The sequence below is a fragment of the Anopheles coustani genome, chromosome 3 (genome assembly GCF_943734705.1).
Source record: "Anopheles coustani chromosome 3, idAnoCousDA_361_x.2, whole genome shotgun sequence".
NCBI classification, from domain to species: domain Eukaryota; kingdom Metazoa; phylum Arthropoda; class Insecta; order Diptera; family Culicidae; genus Anopheles; species Anopheles coustani.
This window is the reverse complement of record NC_071288.1, coordinates 82,986,666-83,010,028: the sequence shown is the minus strand read 5'-3', so window position 1 is coordinate 83,010,028 and position 23,363 is coordinate 82,986,666. Positions and strand designations below refer to the sequence as shown.

At 44.7% G+C, this 23,363-nt stretch overlaps 1 protein-coding gene across 1 annotated transcript in view; it reads left to right on the top strand.

The window, feature by feature from the left end:
* Positions 1-23,363, top strand: part of LOC131267760 (protein O-mannosyl-transferase TMTC1-like) — a 63,796-nt gene that overhangs the window by 5,450 nt on the left and 34,983 nt on the right. Inside the window, exon 3 of the mRNA XM_058270716.1 lies at positions 18,519-18,696. Coding sequence (XP_058126699.1) covers positions 18,519-18,696 — 178 coding nt within the window. The remainder of the gene's footprint in view (positions 1-18,518; positions 18,697-23,363) is intronic.

The window sequence follows — 23,363 nt, the reverse complement described above, 5'->3', positions numbered from 1 at the left end:
TTTTTTGGCACGCGGGGTGGGGGAGGCGCGGTGGTTTTGGTTTTGGGAGCGCTTGAGGGACGGATTGGTGTTGAAGTTGAAGGATTGAAAAGTGTAAAAGGTTCGCAAGGCTGGATGCGCTCTTGATGCCGCACTCGCACGCTCTCGGACATCCTTTTTCCGTTGGCGCATCGCGACCGAGGAGGGGCTTGAAGGACACTACGATGGTGGGCCGAATTTTAATGTGTGCCTACGGACATACACACACACACTCTCATACATGGTGCGGCTCGTCACCGAAGCGAACGGTACCGCCGATAATGGGGAAATGGTGTGACGCCCAAATTGGAGGCATTCGTGGGAAAGTCCCATTTATTCTCGGTCGGTCGGAAAGTGAAAATCGTGGTCAAAAATTATTATAATGAATGAGTTGCGAAATGAGCCAAGGACGAGGGCAACCGATGGAAACATGTTGGCTTTGTGTGTGTGAGTGTGTTTGTTTGTATGTAGCGGTCGGATGAAATATACAAATTGATGAAGTCAGCTGAATAATGCGACATGGAGAAAATTATTTTCATGCAAATGGAATCGTCCAGGCAGGTGAGTGAGCCTTCTTCCTGCCGGAACATAAATTTTGCATTCAATTTTCTCAAAATAATTGAATGAAAATATGCACTTCCCGAGAAATGTAATTTGCAACAATCCATCGGGACGATCAGCGATCAGAGAATAGTTAAGATATCGGTATAGTGATAGACCAAAGGAAGCTTAATTGGATACCCAATGTTGAGGAACAGTGAATTCTACTGTTTTTCAGTAGAGAGTTTTTTTACCAAACTGTTAGTATTAATCAGTACAATATATAAATATTGGTTTATTTTAGAAACATAGATTACGTTCTATGAGTTTCTACTGACCAAATTTATAAACTAGCTTTAACGTTTTATGATAAGACCGTAGGGAATATTTTATTCTTCTCTAGAACGACTTTTTCCAGCCCGGATTCAATTTATGTAGGTTCCTACTGTTTAGTGTATGCAGGTACTTTACTGTTTAAAAGTTCAATCTAAGACTTTCAATTCCTTCCAAAATTGTTCTAGACTGTGAGCAATTTAACGATGTAGATTGATAGAAGCCTGAGAATGATCGAAATTTTAATCAATACCTTTGTTTAAAAATTTATTACGCCAACAATTTCCGCATTAAGAAATACGCTAACAAGCAAGATAAAGCAATGATAGAAAATTTAATAAATTATTTCTATCTTTTCAAAGCTTCTTCGATTCAAATCATTCTTCAAAGTATTATACAAAATAAAAGAAACTCAATATAGCTTAGCTTTGTGAATTGCACAGTTACGATATAAAACATCATTTTATTTTGAAGAAATGTAGAAAACTAGCGAGTAGAAATAAAAATATTAAATTCAATCCCGGTTTGCACTTCTACCTCTATTGTAATATTTTATGTTTTAAAACATATCATATAACCGGTAAATTGAATTATCTATGGGAAGTAATCGAGAACACCTTCTGTTTGGTCAACTGAAAGAGTAAATGGGGAAACCAACAACGTCTCTTACATATTTTATCAATCAGTACTAGCTGAAGGAACATTTGTTTGGGGGCTAATTGTGCCTAAAAGATTTCTCTCCCTTCCTCCCCAGCCGACATGCATCTTAATTACTTCCATCAAATCACCAGTTTATAAATGTCAATAAAAGAACCATTTCATTTCGACTCCAACCCACTCGAGTGCCGTTTGTCGGTGGCCCCGTTCGGGCGACGCCCGTTATTTATGAGCCATCTTTTTTTTATGGACTCCGCAATGGCCACCCCAGAGACCGGTCCCAGCAGGCGTAGTAAGAGTCAGTAAGTCAGCCGGAGGTTACCGGCAAACACTTCCGGCTCGGAGTCCGGATCATCAAATGGTGAAAAAAGTACCCGTTTGACGGAAAGGGTTGTAGTGCTATCTGTTACGGCCGTTTCGGGTTCTCTTCTCTTTTTCCCCATTTTGAGCTCTATCTTTCCCTCTTTTACTGCCACCAACGACGCTATTAAGAGAGCGCGAGCTGGGGACGGGCCGCAAGAAGGTTGCATCAAGTGATTTCTCTGCGGCGACGCAAAAGTGTCACGCAGAAAGGCAATGAAAGTGTCCATATTTATGTCAGCGTTTTCTTATTGATAGCCTCGTTCGAGTGGCCCCGATGTTATCACCGAACGGGCGAACGTTTGCTTCATGTACGCCAACCCGTACACCGTGTCGGGTCACTCACTCGGGCGTTCCGATGCAATTTCAGTTTTAAGGACGCTGGTTTTAACGTTTGCCAAACGGGAGGGTGCCTCCATCGACGGTACGGATGTTTGCCACTCCCTGGTTTGCCGATCGATCCATGGGCCGATGATCGATCGAAAATCGATCCATTCTGGTCGTCATCTCCCCGTCGGCTGCACTCCGGCCGGAAATAGCGTTCCCTGGAAACGGCTGACGCTGGTTCCCTTTGGCTAGATCGAACGTTTTTCGGCTTCCGGAGCGCATCCGGGTTTGTCCGGGGTTTGATGTATCGGTTGGTGGATCGACTCCCTTGCCTCCCTCCCATATCAACCGCCCCCAGTTCTCTTCGGTCATCCATCTCGGCATCTCTTATGTCACACTCCGAGTCGAGACACCGACTTTCCCAGTTTTCCCAGCCCACTGTGTATGTGATGATTTATTGAAGGCATTTGAAATTCTAATGTAAATTGAAAATCTGTCCTGTCCTTGTGTTTTTCATCTCCTTGAGCATCTACCCTGTTACCCCGTCGTCTCCACTCGCTCCCGGAACGACGAGCAATTGCCGAGCGCACTATCGAAAGCAAACGAACGAACGAACGAATGACAATGCTGCTGAAAGCGTTGATGCTCTCATGATGATATTGCAATCAACTCTTTCTCCGCAGTGCTTCTTTAGCGCCGCCTTTTCGGGCGAAGTTGGGCTGCATCTTTGCTCTGTTTGCCAACGCAAAGCCTTTCGTATTCGTACGATCTTTGTTCTAGTGCGAAAGTCTGGTTGGGGATCATTTTTATTTCGACTCCTGCTTTTTACGTACATTACCAAGGTACACACTTCATCGAGTAGGGCTCCACTTTGCCGGGTGTGCCTCTGTGTGTTTGTGTTTGTATGTACGTTTCTGTGCGAGGATGCGAACGTCCCCAGACGGTGAGGACATTCGGGCACATTCGTTCCCCACTGCAACGTCAGTGAATGCAATTTTCCATGAGCTTAATAATGCTCTCAAGATGATAGTATTACCGGGCAGCTTAATGCCGTTACCCGTGCTCCGTGTCCCCTGGCATGCGTCGCTCTCACCCGGTTTCCGGAGGTGTTCGATATTGGATGTCACCCATCCAACTTTTGGGCACAACTTTCGTGCCCGCTCAGCCGTACGGTGAACGGTGAAACTGGAGACCGAAAAACAACATCCCCGTGTTTGTGTTTGCGTGTGTGTGTGTGTGTGTATGTGTGTAAACTCCCGAAAGAGCCCAAAAAACCCCACACTCATCCGAGTGCATCTCTCGAGCGTGTGGTGTTGAGCCAAAGTCGGGAGGGTCATCAAAGTGCACGAAAAATGGAGTTCGGTTCTTTGGGGGACAGCGAAAAACAAAGACTGTGAGGGGAGGGCTTGCGGGGGACAAGGTGAATTCTCCACTGCTAGGGTGGAGCTACTGAAACTCGTCTTGCTGACGACGGGAAAACTTGGACCCCGGAAGCTGGACCGGGTCCAGTGTCCGCGGGGAAATGGCGAATGAATACGATTCGATTACTTGATGATTCCGTTTTGCTTGGATCTCCTCTTGAAGGTCTTTTTCTCTCCCCCTCCCCCCACCCCTGTCCTATTCGATTCCTTCCGACTGTCGACTGTCCCCGGACGCTGCCATTTCGACCTAAACTTGTGTGCCATTTCAACCCCCGTGGAGTCCCGGATTCGGGTTCGGGATCCGGTGCCGGGGTAGGGATTTGATTTTCGAAGTTACGAACAGCCCACGTTAAGTAACAGGCGGATGGAAAAACGGGCGACAGAAAAGTTTTGCTACCATCCGGGACCCGGACTTTCTCGGTTGTGGAGAATACCAAACCCACATACATGGAATGCACACACACACACGCACGGAGGTACATACATGCGACCATCGGGAACATTGGCATTGATTATTATGGTTTGCAAAACAGACAACTGTATTACTGCGATCGGAAACTCGGGAAGCTGGGATACGACATCGAGGACCTTCCTTTCGAGGAGAAAGTGTATTCACGGAAAGGGCATAAAGAAGATGGAAATGAGAAGAAGGAAAAACACTCCATTCGGAGTTAGTTTGCATAGGAAAACAATGCCCGAAAGATAGTTGTATGGCAAAAACTCTTCCTACATTCATTTTCCGACCCCGCATCGCATCCGAGTTGCCTTTCCCAACTCACCGCCTTTTCCTTTTATTATCTTTTGTTTTCCCTTCCTAAGCATATCTTATCTCCTCCTCGAGGTCACTGTTCGAGTACTTTGTTTTGCGAGCCGCTGCTTCGGGGGAAAGTTATCGGTTTTCCATTTTTCTCGGTAGCTGATCAGCATAAACCGGATCATCGATAGGGCACGGCCGGAGCTCGTATTCGAATTTGGATAGTTTTGCTTTTTGTTTTACCATTTCGGGTGTTTACTATCGTCTTTCATCCACTTCCATCCAGATGGGATGGGATTGGGAAAGATGTTTTCACCACAGGTTTGATTTTACACCCTCCCTCTGCCGCCCGAAAGGCTGTGATTGAAATTTTTTCACCATAGCAGCGGAAAGTTTTCCAACTTTGTAAATTATTTCTTGCCATCACGGTGTGGAAGGAAAAGGAATCGGGGGAAATAGTTCTTCCGCCGGCATCGACGAATGATTGTGATTCGCCATTTTAAACTTCTTAAAAAGGTAGTATTTATTTTATCGATCGTAAACTTCCCCACCACGGTTTCGGGCGGAATGAAATGATAGAAATAATACAAACAAAGTTTCCTCCGATATCCACCCCCCAGCCCCAGTCTTTCGCTCACCGGAAGCGGACGCAATCGTTCTAGCACTTTTATAACGAAATAGAGCGCTGAAAAAAACTAACGAGCACTGCTCCAGTGGGTCGTAAAAGAGCGGAAAAACTTTCACAATAACTTTGTGTAAGGTAGTAAACAAACAATAATAAGCACACTTCCGGTTTGATGAATCCCTCGCTAGCTAGTTCAAACGAATGGGGTGGTTGGTTTGGGTGTGTGTATATATATATATATATATAGATAGATATATTTTTGTTCATTTTTATTCCGAAAGACTCTCCAAACTAGGATGGGTTTCATTTTACTTTGAGTTTTCATTTCAACTCATCTTTTCCTTTCTCACTCCTCTCTCTCAATTGTAGCTCAATTGTGAAAAAACGTCGCAAAGCGACGACGCGCCCGAGTTGGGAATTGTTTTAGTTCCATCATCATTCGTCAGATGAACCAACAAGGTTTCCTTTTCCCGATTCCGAGACGAAGTACGCTTCCTGCACTTCACTACTGGAATGTTTGTTTTTTTCTTCTGCATTTTGCTTCACCCCGCTGTCACATAAACATTGTCAACAAAATCAACAAGGCAACGGTTGCAGTTCGGTTTTGTTGGTAGTTTCAACTTTTCCTACTCCTCGTTTTCCCGGCCGACCACCCCCGTTGGCTCGTTAGACACTCACTCACTCCCGTCGAAGAAACGGTGTGGAACTTTGCAGCCAAAGTAAGTTGGTTTTATTTAATCCCCTCCTCGCCGCTCGTCAGTGCCGTCGATTTGTTCTGATGTTTAGTTCCGGCTGCGAAACATCCATTCCAGGATAACAAACCGATTCGTGCTGGTGGAAAATGGTGAATCGCCATGGAACGTAGCGAATGCGACGCGCAGCAAAGCAATTCATTAGGAAGGTCCGAATGGATTCGACTCCCTGGTCGGGGTCGGTCCGGGCAAGGCAGAGGTGGAGGGTCCGGAGTTGTCTTCCGGATTCGATCAGGAGTTGAAATTTATTTTCCATTACATTTCATCACGACACTGCGGGCGCGCATCGTTCGCTGATTCGCTATCACTACAGTTTCTTGTTTGAATTTGGTTTCGTTGCTCCGGGCGCTTCGCTTCGCTTCGTGTTTGCTTACCTGTTTCTTCCCCCACCCCCAACCCCGCCATCTTGCGCTTTCTAATGTAACCGACCATTTGCTTTCCTCGTACCCACTTCCCCAGGCCCAAGGTCAGTCGTGTCGCGTAGCATTCTACCCGAGGTATCGTTCTTTCTTTAAATGCTTTCACCGCATGTTTTGCCCTGCCCTCGTTTCGTACCCGCACGTATATCGTCATCTGGTGGGATGATTTACAACGAAGCACAGAAAATATCCTTGGGGCAGAGGAGAATTTGATCACACTGGGAGTTAGCGAGATACAGGTGGACATATTTAGTTTTCTAGGGGTAATAGAAAAATATGTATGAAAATATTAAACGTAAGCCAACTAACTGGACAAGACTGTTTAAATTGTCAAATTAGTTGTTTGGTGTTAGGTTTGGTGAACTGTCAAAAAATATTGATGAATAATCGCCTTGTTTTTTTTTATATTTGAGTTATTTTTAGGTTCAACCTGAGTTAGGATTTTATGCCGTTCCAGCCCAAACTAACGGAATATTTCTGATTTCGAATTTGGTGCTAATGAAAACCTCGAGCTGAACCTCGGAAAAAAATTGATTAAAGTCTTCTAACTTATTTGATATTTTTTGACTGATTAAATTTTACTTCTATTAATTCTTATAAAAATTATGCATGCACTAGTTGCATGTCATTACGAATTGAATTGGAATAATTGTCTTTATTTCTTTCAAGTTTCCAAAATTAAACCAATTAAATTTGGTTTATTAACAGTTAATACAATTCGGTTATCACGAAGAAAGCGCTTCATTAAAACACGCATTGCAAACTTTATCAAATGAATCGATCGGAAAATTTGGGTTTTAAAACTTTTCTTGGGTAACATCAACCGCAGCGTATGCCACTGTGCACAGCGCGACGCGCTGTTTGAGTTCCGGTTTCATAGCAAACTCGGTCGCCGACGAATGTTGACCTCCTCCGCATCCTGTTCCGTTCGAGCGTACTGAAGCTCGTCCGAGAGCGTGAGGATTTTCTCCGAATGGAACATTTCCCTGCCACTGCGCACCTACATCCACACCATACTGGTGTTTGCCACCACCTCAAATGGGTTTGGGGGTTGCGCGGTGTGCCCTCTCTTGTTGGAGGTTTCGGCTGCGTGTTTACCCTGAATTTAGTTCGCTGCGATTATTTATTCTGTCATCCGTTGTTTGCCATTTTATTCCCTCCAATTTCCAACGGTACGCACTTCACGGAGGGCACGGGAAAACGCTTGTTTGTTGACGAGAAGTGTCCCAGCTTGCTCACTCGACGTTCGTTTTGAAGCTTGGAGGGCTCGGTGTCGTTCATTCCTCGGACCGACGTGCGGTAGCAACCGGATGGAACCGGAAAATGGCCGTATTTTGCAAACGGGGCATGGTTGTGTAGTGTAATTTTCCACGATGGTAAGAGCGCCGGTACACAACCGTTGGCCCGGGCCAGAGGGCAGAGTTGGCGAACCTAAGCGCCTCGGGTCAGGTATCTGACAGTTCTGAAATTTGAAGTGAGCATCGGTGGAATTTATTCAACTTAAATCGCGTCCTATTGGTCCTGATCTTGAAGGGAAAACAGTTATGATAAATTGTCATGGTTTATCAGTTGATGCCAATTATTTGCTATTCGTTGTAGACATTTCTTAATGTAATTTATCTGACATGTAAATGCTCACGTCAGAATGTCTATCCTCCCTCATTACTTTCGGGAAAATGTTCGCCTCCAATGGCCTGCTTGAGCCTTCGCACAACCTTCCACGAGACCACTTGTCGATGATATGACAAAAAGGTACCGACCGGTCCATCTATTCATCCGGCTTGTTTACCGTTCGCACCATCACGCAATAAACAAAAATGATCTACTCTCAGCATTTGTGGTTCTGTGCTGCTTGATTCGTAATTTTTTTTCAGCGTTTTGTGCAACGATTTCTTTGGTAAGAAACCCTGCTGTGAAGGTTGAATAAAACGCAACCCTGCGGGCTTCATTCGAAAACAAAAACCCATCCAGCACTGTCACTGGCGTTCTGTCAAGCAACTGATTTTCCCACCCGTGAGGCACCAGGCGCCTCCATCGGAGCCGGCGGAAGGCCGCGCGGGCACGTATCGGTATCGGGGCGGATAATTTATTTATCGCATTACTGCTGGCAGTAAAATTAGCCGTTGCATGTTATGACGCAGTTTCCCTAGCTTGAGCCATCGCGAAAATGCGAGGGATTGGCGAAGGGATGTCGTCTCGGGGAAAAACATTTCGGGGGCTAGACGACAAGATAAGTGATGGGCGCTGAGCAGGAAATTTGGCAGGACCTTCGTCATGCAGTTCGGCATAACGGAGTATAACGAAATCGGAAGCCCTGTAATCGGGAACCTCACCGCCAGATGCCGAGGAACGCTCCATTTCTGTGCTGTTACGCAACCGAGCTATAAAGAATTTTGTTGGTTATTTTTCTTCTATTTGTCCAAACGGCGGTCGATCAAACTTGAAGCTCGCAAGACACCGGCACTCAAATCCTCAAATTCCGAAGAAATATCATAACGTAACAAGTCTTTGTCTCGCTGCCAAGCACGGTTTCCCGGAGCGTTTCACTCCAGCAACCCCTGATTTATGGTGGGTAGGTTTGGAATTAATTTGTCATAAAACAAATTAGAAGCAGTACAAATTTATTGACAGGAAACAGCAGTTTGTCGTTCCCACGGGTGGGGGACTCGGTGGACGCGGACTATTGAATGTGTGCCCTCGTCCATGGAAAGAGTATAAATACACGAAAAAAGCATTACGCTGGGTGGCACGTTAGGGATTCAAAGAAAATTAATAGATGCAGTTATGGGTTTGTTTTATCAATTTCGATTTCTCCGCGAGCAGAATCACAAAAGCTTAATGCTGTGAGGATTATTATCGTTCTTTACACAATTCACGGTAATATTAAATGCTTTCCAGTTGTTCAATATTATTACCATCAATCATACATAAATTGACGTTTTTAAAATGAATTTTCAATACTCTGGAAAACTACTCATGAAATAATGTTTCTGACATGGATTTATCATTAGAAAGATTTAATATGGTAGAAGCAAGTTAAGCGTCTAATTATATATCAAAATTTTATTATAATTTCTTACTGTTGAGAAACGGCTGAACGTTTAGATGATAAGAAACCATGTTTACCAATTTTAAAACCATCCTAGTTTCCCGGTGGTTACCGTTTCTAATGAAACTAGTTCAAAAAAGCTTTTTTTGACCAATTTTCATCCCATTGCACATAAACGACAAAGGAATGGCTTAAACAATTTGTCAGTCATTAAAAAAGCTCCTTTTCGATTCGTTAGCTAGCTGTCGCAAATGTTGATCATCCGGAAAATGGTACCATTTGGATGGAAACTCGTGCGCATACGGGTAGAAGATTGCTACCACAGTTAATGCCAGCCGAGGCTGCCGATGACTGCCGGCACTCATCGAGCCCCATCGAGGGTTGCAGTTTGTGGAGGCCGAAACACATTTTCATCGAATTTTCAGCAGGCAGAAAAAAATTAACTCACAAAAACTTCAACGGCGCGATGTGATGTGAAAAAAAGCAGCGAAAAAAAGGCAACGGAAAACCATCCACTAACTGGACATTCCGTGGACAAAAAAAGTGGCAAGCAAATTTTACAATACAAAATAACTGGCTACCCTCGCGAAAGGATGAGCTGAACTGCACTAAAAGTGCAGTAAAAACTCATGCAGACACATTTAAACCAGATGGCACATGCACAGCAGCAAGAAAAAGAGGAAAAACAATGAAACGGATGCAATGGCGGCGTTTGTCTACCCAAAATGTTTCCCGAATAAGCTGTACCATTTTTCGGTCGGGCGTTTTTCTCGTCATTGAAAAGACTTGATGTTTTTTTTCGGAGAACAAGGGAGAATGAAACGGAATGGAAAAAAAGGATGAGGAAAAACGGGAATGCCACCCCGTCGAACCCGCCCCCGCACGGTCCGCGCAGCACATAATCATACAATGTGTCACTGCGTCAGCGTGTCCCCGCGTGTGGTGGAAAAAGACACAAGGCACACACAACCACACACACACACGTGCACACACACACACCCACGTCGGTTCACCTCGGGTGGGCGTTGGCAGGTTTTTATTATTTATTATTCCGGTTCAGCATTATCGAATAATAATGATGTTAATGTTCAAAACATAAATTTTCGTTTATTTTCCGCCCAGTTTATCAATAACCCATTTTCGTGTGGCGTGCCTGCATGCCACCCGCACCCGTTGTACCGCGTAACCTGTTCCCATCGGATTTACGGCCAGGGCGAGCGATGCCGGAAAACCACCGTCCGAAAACGGGGTTTTCCCACACCGCCCTAATGGGTTTGACGCTCGCTGGCGTTGAGTTGTGGCGGAACCAGTTCGGGCGGAAAACGCGTGACCCAAAATGACCAGCACGCGGGTCGTGCACGAGGGGGGAGGGGTTAATCGTTACACTTGCGGCGGGGCTGGACGAAAACAAAGTTTGAACAAAAAAAAAACCCTGAAAGGACAAACCCCGTTGCATCGTCGGAACGCTGTTGGGGCGGACGCGTTTTAATGAAAGACCGTGAGCGCATAAATCAGCGGTCACCATAAACGCCATAAAGCTGTCAGTGCAAGTGCCCTCGCTTAGGAGGGCGGTGGAAAAGCGTGCCCGTTGGCGCGACGTGGAAGAAAGAGGGATGGCACACAAACGAAACGACCCGGGGTCGGCTCGTGGATGGTGCATCCCGGACGCAACTGTCTTCCGGAAGGAGTAGGTTCCTCATCAACCCTCACCCTCTGCGCTTCTTAATTTCCCAAACGAGTTTTCCGAAACTGCGCCACCGCCATCTGCCGATGGCACGAGGCCGACGGTGACGATGCGCATTTCGCAAAACTGCGGCGCGCTGAAAATTTGCCCGTGTTGTCACGTTATCGCAAGCTTCCGTAACGCGTAACCTCCACCCCCTTCCACCGTGCTTTGCCATTGGAAGACATTTTCCCGTGGCAAAACTTTGTCCGCCGGTCCCAAAAGTCCCTTTTCGCGCACCACCCCCACCACCACCACCACCGATGCGTTGTTGATCGTTAATAGATTCATTAACGATAACATCGTCGATCGAAATGAAGTCGCATTCTGCCGTTTTTTTTCTTCCAGTGTGTGTGTCTGTGTGTGACCCGCCACCCTAAAGCTGGAAAGCAAATCGTTGTGTGTGTTTTTGAGCCAGTGAACGAGGGTGCGGGGTTCTCTTTCCGGTTTGTTTTACCACGAAACGGCAAGGAAAAGCGGAAATTCGGCAACCGCTCCGGGTCGCAGGAGTTAGTGTTAATTACAGCCAAAAGTAAAAATCATTATCATTAGCGCTCACGGTGGAGCTCACGAAAACCAGAAGTCGAAGTAGACGAAATTTTCCTCCCGTCGTCCTACGCGGAGGGAGCACGCCGTAGGGGGAGTGCAGTGAAAGGAGGAATGACCTTAATTATAGTTACTATTCAAATCGGGAACTCCCGTGCGGGAACTGACCAGCCGGGAGGAGGGTTGAGGGAAGGAAAACGATGTTGGTGGCCTGGACCGGGAAATGTGTTTATCGGTGACACTGGCTGTTTTTCGTGGGTAATTGGATGTTCGTTCCCAGAAGCGGTCATCCGCTCGAGAGACACCACGATGGGAGTCTTTAGGTACATTACTTTTTTTTTTTTTTTTGATGTTTTGCTTCGTGTTAGGCCAGTTTTCGGTGGGAAATTCGACCACCTAGTGTGAATGGAAGATAATCAAAAAAATATATATAAGTGCACGTTGGAAGCCAACAAACGACGACGACGACGCAGTTTGATGGTTTTGTAGAAAAGCGCACCGGTAGATAAGTGATTAGTTGAGTTTTTTCCCCGAGCAAAAACACAAGCAACGATGCGAACCGAACCATTACGCCCAACCGCTCGGCAGGCCAGCCAGCTCGTGCCCGGGGACGTCATTAGGACGGCCGTTCGCTGAAACATCAAAGAAAAACACACACACACTTGCGCCGGAGCGTCCGGTCATCGCTTGATCAGATTTGGCCTCGTCGTTTCTTTCATGTGGCCAACGTCGTTATCGCAGCACACATACTTCACGTTCGAAGCTAATGATGGACTGGGCCTTCCGACGGCGTTCCGTGCCGGGGGAAAACCGGGAGCACCACTCCCGGGCGATGGAAAACGCTGCTTGCGCTAGCGGGCGGTATCGTTTAGCTTAACAGGAACATTATTGAGACATTTCAATCAAAATGTTACGATTACGGCTCCCAGCAGGGTGGGAAATTCCACGGTGTCCTATGGAACGATGTCATACAAGCAGTTTGTATGTTATTTCCCACACCACCGATGTTGAGTTGGTAAGCAGACGTGATGGAATGCTTTTTGTTCGCACAAATTAACAACTTAAAGAAACCGTGTGATTCGTTTACTGAGGATATAAAATTAGTTTTAAAATATATTCATACTAGGAGAAGCGAATTAAAAGTTCTAGGAGCTCCGAGCCGCTAACTGTTAGAGACTCAAAAAGACTCATACACTACATTCACCATACATTTTTTCATTTGAAATTTTATAAAACTTCAATTACCGTTAAGCCATGAAAAGCAATCAAACCAAGATTAAACTACATTTTCCCTAAATGGTATTTGACTGTTTGATGTGATTTATATGGCTTATTTCAAGCGAAATCGTCAATAACTTTTCAACAATCCATTATAGAATTTTCTATGAAGAAAATTGATGAAACACTCATTTTTCACATTTTAATTGACTTTGCAGTCGATTTTAAAATGAAAAAAATGTTTATTGTGAAATGTCTGAAATTTAAATTTTGAAACGTGCAACGTATTCCCAAACTATTACGTTGATTTTCCATTTCTTTAGAAAACTCTTTAAATTGGTCATTTCAATATACATAAGTGAACCAATTGCTTTATTCCAACCTAGAGAAGGCTACGTTTGGTGACCTTTCCTGCATCAAAGTTAAATTCAGAGAGTTCAACTACATCGTTCTAACACTTTCGTATTCTTCATTTATTTTCATGCGGAAGTAAATTCACTAACTAGTCACGCATTTGATAAAACAAGTAACTTTTTGGCAACATAATTTCAACATTAATGTTTAAAAAAAAAACATGGGCACAAAATATAAGGCCCTCGACAGCTCGGGGCCCCAAGCATCTGCTTAGTTTGCTTACCTTTTGATCCGCCCCTGTATACTATTAAATATAGTATTTAAGGGCAACATACAAAGGACATGGATTTATAGTAAAACCATGTAAAATTGAAAAACGTTGAGAATTAAAAATCATGAAAGCGGAACTGCATTAATTCACATTGCATATTCTATCATTCAAAAGCGTAGGATCTGATTGCGGTTCCCACAAACAAAGTATGGAAGTGGTTAAAAGCATTGCCCTCAATTACTCAACAATAGCTTTGCAGGTAGACAAGATTCGCTGTAAACTCGTGCTCCCAGCTGCCAACTCCCAAACCCTGCCCGATCCCTGTTGTGGTGAACTATAATCAACCTGTAATTTAGCAGAGTGGCGATTGTAATGGACCACTGTGGCTTTCGCACGAGAAGGCAACTCCCGGGGCAACCAGAGGTCCTGTACTGCGACCTTTCGGTGCCGAATAATCTCTTTCGGTTGGCAGTGCGGATAAGTTGTAGAGCATTTGTAACAAAATTCGACACGAGAAGGCAGTGTGGGATCTCGGTGGGAGTGTGATTGACTTTGATTCCATTTTGCAATGCAATAAGCTCGGTTCAAATGTTTCATTCATCACTTCCGGAGTGCACACGCCGGTAGAAACTGTGTTCCGCCCGGCAACCATCCCGTACGCAAGCCGTACGCAAGCCACATCGAGGACCAAGTTTTCGGGCCAACTAACTTTCCCCCTGCACGTTTCGCAACGGGTATGAAATTTAATTAATATCGGAGCATTTGAATAAGCTTCCCTCCCGTTGGCCGGGAGTAGGTAGGGTGGGGGTGTGGGTGGGCGGATGTCTGGCAAGTTTGTAATCTAGTAGATTCTAAGTTTACCTACAAGTTGGAATAGAATTTCCAACCAGTCACAGGGCTGTAAGAGTTTCTGATGAAAGTCAGGCGGAGCAAAGCGGATTGAACCATGTACGGCTCTTCGTATTAGTGTTTACTAGAACAGCGTACAGCTTGCAAGCTACTCAATATGATTTTCCAATTTTATGCTAGCAGCAAAAATTCGGTTATATACTTAAGTTTAGTGTACACTAAAACCTCGACTAATAAATTGTTATTGAGTTTTGTGTACACAAAAAACTCGACTTGATTCTGAAACTTTCCACACATTATGCTTAGCCACTGCAGATGTGGTTAGATATTTGTTTGACCACTGTTTTTTTAATAAAGTCATCTAAATCTTACAATTGATAATCAGTTTTCAAAATCAGGCAAACAAAACAAGCATGTACATATTCTACACTTCTTCTCAGAAAGCTAGCACAGCATAAAAATGCACAAAATCTTTATCTGTGTTGCACAAACCAAAGACTGCCTAGAACTCTCTGTAGTTTTTAAAACAATAGTCATTCGCAGCAATTACGGGGTTTAATTAATTAGTATTAACTCAAATTTTGAGTCATGAGTAAAACAAAATAAAATCATTTAAAACCCCTTCTACGGTTGATCGGTTTTACTTCGTTTTCAATTTGGCATTTTAAAAATTTTGTTATAGAAATTGTTATATTTCTTAAGTCTGCTTTTGTCTATCGCATGGCAAATGTTACCGAAGATCACAAAGTTAAACAGTTAAGTTTGCCATCTCCTTTTATTCTCTGCTCAGTTCTCTGTTTTGTTTTTGGGACTCTCTTGTTTTTCAACTACTCCGACTAGTTTCATCAAAAACATATTAGAAACATGCATAACGTTTGCATTAAAAAACAAAAAGACAAATTTTCATAGGTGATAAGAAAAAAGTAAACCAAGCTAATTGAATTAAGTAGGTTTTACTGTAAAGTTACATCTTTTTAGTATTTTTAAAAAATATTCCGACGGCCAGTAAAGCGGCCGTACGATCATTGGCCGAAACTTTAGCCATAACCGACAAAACCGTTCATGTTTTTCAGTTGTTGTGTTGCCTCCATGACCTAATACTACGCCGTATTCAGGTTTGAAATGTTGAAACAGATTCTACCTTTAAGTGTTGTAAATGTTTTTTTTCAATTGGTTGTAGTTGAGAGGAATAAGGAGTTGAGAGGAATATATTTGACCGGTTCAACTCAACGATTGATATGGTTGTCAAACCATATATATGATATGAGGGTATATGATACAGTTGTCAAACTTGTTCTCAATTGAAAAAAAATGCTACTCGTTATTTTGCTTTTAACAGAAAGTAGCCAGTGTTTTCCTTTGTTTGCATGAAAAGTAGTTGAAATCTATCTTTTTTTTAGTGCAAATGTTACAACAAGTGCGATTAAAATGTAATTAAATTGATCAATGATAGAAGTACATAAAACCGTCGTTGAAACTATTTAAAGCACCATTGCTAGTGGCAAATGTTGGCCACCACTTCTTCCTGTCAATGGCCCCACAAACAAAAAGGGGCAATTTATAGTTCATTATTGAAATGGATTCAATCACGAACGAGCGATGGCTGCCGCCCGAACCGGCTCCACCTCCCGGATGGTAATACATTACATCACAACCGTGAGCTGCACCGGGCAAGGATTCGCAATTAGAGTGGCCCCGACGCCATGCTCGGGCTCGAAGAACCGGAAGGAATGCCATCCGGCAGTGTCCGTCCGGTCGACGCCAGGGCGATATCGTGATCTACGAGATGACGGTGGGCCTGACCCAGGGGTGGACGAGGAGGCAGGCGACGGCACCGAGGGCCATCAATCAGGCCCGGTAGATCTCGGCTATGCAGTGATTTAGTTTGTCAACCGAATGTGGAACGGTCGGGCGCCTGCCGGAAGGAAATTCATAACGTGTAAACATAAATCTAGATAGCAATTAAGTTGGCAATAAAATCAAAACGATAACGGAAGCCCTCCCAGACGGTGTTGACGGTGCCGGAGGTCCGGACGTGGGCCTCCTACCCGGTGGGAAGGACGGTTGCACCGGGTGCCCGATATCGAAGCCAGGTTGTTTGAATAAATATGTGCGTACGGGTGAATAAATAAAGACTTTTCGGCTTCACCGAGCGCCAACTACTTTCAGTGCCGTGCAATCCTGCACCGGAAGGGGGGTTCGAGGTCGGGAGGTGCCCGAGGAAGAAAGTTTGCCCAGCCAGGGCACTCCGGAAGCCCGACCGGACGCATGCTGCTGTGCTAAATACCGACCCGGCGATTATGTGCAGCGAAGCCGTGAAGTCCGGAAACCGAACCCCTTCATGTGTGCCATAAATTTAGCCACGGCCCAGGAATCGGTAAGCCATTTGCGGTTGTGTAGACCAAATCGGTTAATGTTTCAACTTTACGACTGGGCAAACCGCCCGTTTCCCGCCACCCAACCCAGCCGAAAGGGAAAAGCACGATGGAGTTGCCGGGGCTTGAGTGGCGCTAGCGATACCGATCGGAACGGCGCACGATAACGTGGAAACCATTTAGAGCGATTTCCTTTCCTGCCAGTAATGCACCGGGATAAGGGCGTCTGAACGTGGGAGTTGATTGGTGGCGAGGGAGGAGGGAGTATTTTCTCAGGAAATTCGAACAAGAGCCTGGCGGTCGCACAGTTGTTTACGTCCGTGTTATTCTACATTTATGTACGAGGGCCAATTTGTGTGGTTGTGTGGTTACGGGTTTTGCGAAGAAGTAGTCGCCGTGCAGTATCAATTGCTGCACCCTTACCCTCTCACCGTAACCGACCCCTTTTCCCCTTTTTGCACCCGACGTACGGTCGCTACAAATTTGACGTTTAGGCAAACACTCGATCCTGCAACGTTCTGTTTGCCGAACGTTTAGGAATGTGTATGTGCACTCAAGACGGTATTTGAGCTGGGCTCGTTTGTCGGCTGATTGATAGAATTACGATTCCTACTTTGTGCTGTGGTAAATTGGATTTGATTAAAATATGAAATGATCACTTCGCCACACAACCATTGTTATTTCGGTGCATCCGAGCGACGGGAATTTCCGTCCAAGGCTCTTGCTTTGATTTCCTGGTATTTGCTGAGAGCTACCCGCATTCGATTCGATTACGCAATGGAAATTCCGAGGATATTATATCATATCCGAAGAGGCTTATGCAAGAGGGTGACCATGTCATCGGACAACACGATTGACTTTTAATCAAAACAGAAGCTTCAATTAGGTTGATTACAAGACATGGGTGCATGCAATTATAACACTTCATGCCAATCTAATTGCCTTATATTCAATTTTACATAGAAAAGATCCATATTAAAGAACAGAAATAAAAATTCACAACTGAAACATATTTGTTTCCATCAATCGCCTGCAGTTGAAGCGTTTAAGTGGAAACATTTATATTTTTTCACACTTATAGAAAATCGGAAATAGTTTCTCTTCTGGGACTTTTCAATCAAAAATGGAAAATGCTAGAGATTTTCTTTTGAAAGAAACATAAAGAGCGGCACTACTTTTGAATTCAGAACAAGGATGACAACTGTACTTAAAACTTCAATCAATTGACTTTTGTTAACTTTTTTCCCATCGCCGATGAAAATGTGTCTATTTTTTAATGCAAACGTTAAGTTTCACACCTTCTTCAGAAAACGATGAAAATTTGATAATTGTTTACAAAGACAAAAAAACCTTTATTTTGTTATTGTTCTTTCTCCTTGTTTAAAGTACAGAAGCTTTCAAATTCATTCTTTCAGAAGCTCACGTGAAAAAGATCTTTGTTCTACTTTAACCCTAAGGACATCTTTTTTCGAACGTCGTTAAACATTCGACTCGGCTGATTGGAGTTGAAGATCACTTTAAGCAACCACAGTTTTATTTTCAGTCGCAGAGGCGCTCTATGAAATTTTGTTTATTTTTAAAATAATAAAATGTTTTCAAAAGCACGAAAAGCTCTTCTTAATTTTAATCAAAAAATGCATTTTTCCGGGTTCATAATGGATTCAGAGTACTTTTTATACTGATTCTTCCTTTCCTGTTATTATTTGGGCTTCAATATAAGTCGGCTGGTTTACGACAGTAACATTCTTTGTGCGCGTATAATTCAATTATTATGATAATGGAAGAATAAACACATTTAACAGCACAAAGAAGGGTTGGACTTTTCTCTCAGTTTTTCCTGCTTTTCTCATGCGGTGTTGTGTATATCTGCTAATCTTGTCTGCTTGTTCTTTGTTCTCTCTCTTTCCTTCTCTCTCGGTTCACACAGGCTCAACTACATAACCTTCGGGCTACGGTCGATATGGTTTCACGCCACCAATGTGGCCCTTCATGCCGCCGCCACCGTCCTCTTCACCCGCGTCTGTCTCACGATAGCCGGCCTGCGGCGGAATTTCGCCGTTCTGGCCGGTGTCCTCTTCGCCGTGCACCCAATTCACACCGAGGCGGTAAGTATCGTTCCTCTCACCCTCACCTACCCACCTTCTCTCTTCCCTTTCTTCTTCTGGTTTCGGGACTCGCCACATGCAAGCAAATTTCGCTCCATCCCGGCTTTCGTAGCCCGACAACCGCAGGAAGCGTTATCCCCAGCGGAAGTGCAAAAACGTACAAAACTTCCGGCCAGCGATACGCGACCTCAGTCCGAGCCAAACATGGCACAACATGCGGTCCGGACAGTACGACACACGCCCGCTTTCTCCCTCTGCCCTCCTGGGGTTCCGATGGAGCGGTCGGCCAAACCGCAGGCGCCAGCTTGAGTGTTCTCTCTGAAAAGCCGCGGCGGCGGGGGGTGGGGGGATGGGGTTTGTGAGACGAAGGGGTCATGTTGCTGGCCACAGACAAACAACGTGGCGCTGTGTCTTCTGCAGACTCGTTCACGGTTCTCTCCGAGGGGAAAAAATTGAATCTGAAAACTCGCTCCAAGGAGCTGAGCATCAAAATAATAATAGGTAAAATGCAGGAACGAACCGAAGAAAGGATGGGGGGGAATGAAAATATTGGAAAAATGGTTCTCCACGCGAAGCAACATCCTTCGACTGATTCACGTCGTGTTGTGTCGTGTCCAAAACACCGGACTACGAGCTTGGTGGATGCAAAGCGGAGTCCGGCGAGAACCACAAACACAAAACAAACACAGGCGAATTGAATCCCTGGGAAAGGAAATGGGCCAAGATTGGCCCGTGGGGGTGGGCGCGCGTGTGTCGAGCTGTGAAAATGGCGCAACGGAATAAAGTTTCATTCACACAAAACGGAAAATAGTTTGCACCGAAGGCAAATGGATTTTTCATGCCACCCTTCCCCTTTCTTCCTCTAGGAGGTTCTGCTTGGGTCAGTTTAATTTTGTTTTATGTTTTTGCTCCCCGCTCACATATGAACAAATGAAAAATTGTCGCTCACAGCTGTCCGTCGTCCTGTCCGACATGGTGTTCTTGTTCCCGGAATGTGTTTTTCCCTTTGACCGGCACACCGCGTTTGTTTCGGCTACCGTTAAGACAATGCAATGCCATGAAGCGAAATAAAATAAAAAAAACCTGCTCTTGACAACCCACGGCCAGATAGAGTCAGTGCAACAACCAACTTGCCCGCTCACTCACACCACTGCAGTGACATTTGGTGGCGTTTTGGTAATGGAGGGAACAACTTCTCGGATGCAAGTTCTCAACCGCATTTCATGGCTACGGTCCGGTCGTTGCTGCTAATCGACCAGGATTCGTCCAAAACTGTCAGGAGGACGTGTATCGTGTAGGAAATATTCTTGAAAGTGTTAGTTTATTTTTTCATTTATTTCTGTTGAACACTAACGATACAATGTGGTACAAAATAAATTATCGTCTGAAAATAAGGCAGAGCTGAATACTATAACTAACCACACGTCCACTTCTTGTCATGTCATAACAAAATATCATGTGGCACTACTGTGTACTTTAAAGAAAGTCTGTCACAAACAAAATATGGTTCAAACCTCATTGTAGTGCCTATAGTTATGGCAAAGCATTTGTTAGAACTCGTCCTAACGAACGCAACCAAAAAAGAATCAAAAGCAATTAGCGGAGACTCTTTCTCGAGCGAATAAAAAATTTAGCCTTTATAACTTCCACAACTGACCTCAGGAGTCATCAACACTACGATCCCGGTAACCTGTCAGCTGATCTATGAAGGGTTCTTTTTTGGCGTTGGTGTATATTATCGATCTTTTCTGCGCCAAATTGACAGCTGGCGATAGGAACGAGTGTTTCTAACAGCATTATTTAAGTATAAGCTGAATTATTGCGGCTGATTCAATACAGCCAATTGATATGAAATTCTTAACTCTAAGTTCTGCTACCAGGAAATAAATGTATCTTGTAAAATTGTTGATACGTTAAAATATAATGTTTTATCTGTTTAAATATGTTTAAAAATTATTTGCTAGTTTTTATTCTACCCGTAATGCACAAACTTAGTTCCACTCAAACATCATTTTAAATTCTCTTTAAAATGTATGAACAGTGAAGTTAGAAATATATTTATCTCAGCTTGTTTTAAAAGCCATTTTGTGACGCTATAATCTACCCAGAGAGCTTCTTCAAAACTCTTCCGAGTTAGATGAAAGCAGACAAGTTATACAAAGGCGCTTCCTGAACGTAGGATCACCAACTACACGGCAAAAACTATGGTTAGAAATGTATTCCCTCCTGAATATTCAAGCCCAAGTCCCGAAGATGCCAACCCAACGCTACCTTGAAAACTCCCCGCAACCGTCGTTAAAGGCCAATAAATAATCGAAACTTTTTCCATCGCTTTGATCCGGCAGCCTGATTGGGGCAAGCTGCCAGGGTGCATCAGATGTCTTGGGATTAGAAATCCAGCTTCATGATAACGATCGATTTCCACAGGGTGTGTGACATGCGCTGGGTGCTGGTGGGACGTCGTAACAGACGATGTTCTTAAAACTGGCTTACCTTCCGCTTCCAATCATCGTAAGTCGTGGCACGACCAGAGCCCGACGGGATGTACCAAACGTAGGTTCGGAAGACTGCCGGGGAAAGTAAATCAAGCGCACACTTTTCTCATCCGGACGAAAATCGATAGCTTAAAACTATCCGCCGTTGGCGCGGGTGGGCGATGGGGTACACCGGTGACACTTGCCATTCGCCGCCAGCCGATGGTGCCCTCTCCGCTTGACGTTTACACACCTCGACCGTGTCGATGACACTCCACCCGGGCATGCCAAAGAAGACGATGGGTACGATTATCTTATCGGTAGCGCATCCGCTGCAAGCGGGCGATCGAACGAACGGTTGCATGCGGACGCCTGGGGGAAAGGGCTGAGGACGTATCGACGTGTCAGGTTGGTGTCGCTTCCGGCCGGCTTCCACAGTTTGCGCTCCGTGCTGGCGGGCGACCGATCCGGCGCTGGCTAATAGCTACAAACAGACCGTGACCGGGCGGGACAAGTGTCCGGAGCCTTCCCGGAGCCGGCAGGCGGCTCCAAAATCGATCGCTTAAATTGACAAGTTAAATACCACAGCACGTTCTTCGATGCTGGGGCAACGTTCTGCACGTTCCGGCCATCTCCTAAATCGAGGCCCGGCGCTTTCTCGGTCACCCGTCTTGGTGAACCTGCCCCTTCTCGATGAACTCTCGCCATTGAAAAGTTAAACCAGCTCGTACGGGTACATGGAAAATTTTGCATTTTATCCTGATTCGCTTTTCTTGATCTTAGTGAACTTTTATCAACTTTTACATCTTGTTTATTTCAATGCAGGTGGATCAAATAATAAGTAAAATTGCTTTTATTCCCATTCCTAATGAGGACTAAAGAGTTTCATAGCTTTAAGAACTTCTTCCATACTGCGATATCATAAAATTTACCATGAAAAATGTTTGTGATATAATGTGTTCTCAGCATGGCATGCCGATAACTAAACAATACATGATGAAACGCTTCGCATTTGCTTGATTTCCAAACACCACGCACCACCAAGTCCGGTTAGAACCAGCGGAACAACTACGGTTGGACAGTTTCCGGTGTCCACTTAGGGGTTTCCGTTCTACTTGGCGGCCGTCGTCAAATCAATGGAAACGATTACGACTTCGCCGGATCGTTAGTCGGAATCTAATCGGTCATACACTATGCTACCACGAGTCCGTGGTCTCGTGGTGGTGGAAAGAGTTGAACCTGGCTATAAAGGAGCCCGCTCACCGATAACGACACACACACATTTCTCGAGCATTTTCCAAGCTTTCCACTCGATGACCTACTGAGGAAGAGGGAGTTGATGGATGCATCGCCATGGATGGCTAGACCGGGTGGGACAGAAACCGGAAACCATTTTTTGTTCTTCCGTGGTGAAGGTGGAAAATCAATACGCCACCCACTCGCCACGCTGAAGATGGTGGTCGATAATTCCCAGGTGGAGGAAGACGGGTGAGTGCTTAAATTATCATAAACTTCGCCGGCCAGGACCGGCGAGGAACGCGAGGCGCATTAGTGACGATTTACAACATCGTTCGGGGGGTTTTTACGATCCCCAGAGCTCGCCAGAATCGGCAATTAATCGGTCAATCGGTTGTCATTAGTGATAAAGGCGCCAGCTGATGAGCTTTCCAGTGCGGTCGACCGTCTCAAACCTAGGTGGCGGTGTTAGGGCGGAAGGGGGAATTATTATCGATTATTTTCTCGCTACCTTCTACGCTCTTCTTCGGAAGCAGAAGTGTTTCCGTTTTGAATCCATCTGCTGGGGACAGCGAATGAGGTTTCGGAGGTTTCTTTGATCAAACGGGACAGGACCCTGAATTGACTGAATGACAAAGATGGTCTGTGTTTTTCATTCAGCAAAATCATTCTGCTTGCTCGGCGGTTCCTATTGATTGTAGGAAACGGTTCAAACGGAGCCATACTCAAGATTGACGTTTGAATCAAACATCAAACGTGGCGACGATCTGAAATTTCCGATGGGGTGAGTGTAATATTAATAATAGTAATAATAATAGTAATAAAACAACCATATCAATCAATCTTAAACAGCCTTCTCATAATAGCAGAAGCCACTAGCTTTTGATCTTGATTGACGTTTCGGGATGCGCCTTAACTGGACAAATGAAGTGGATCAAATGAGAAGCGGTTACGATT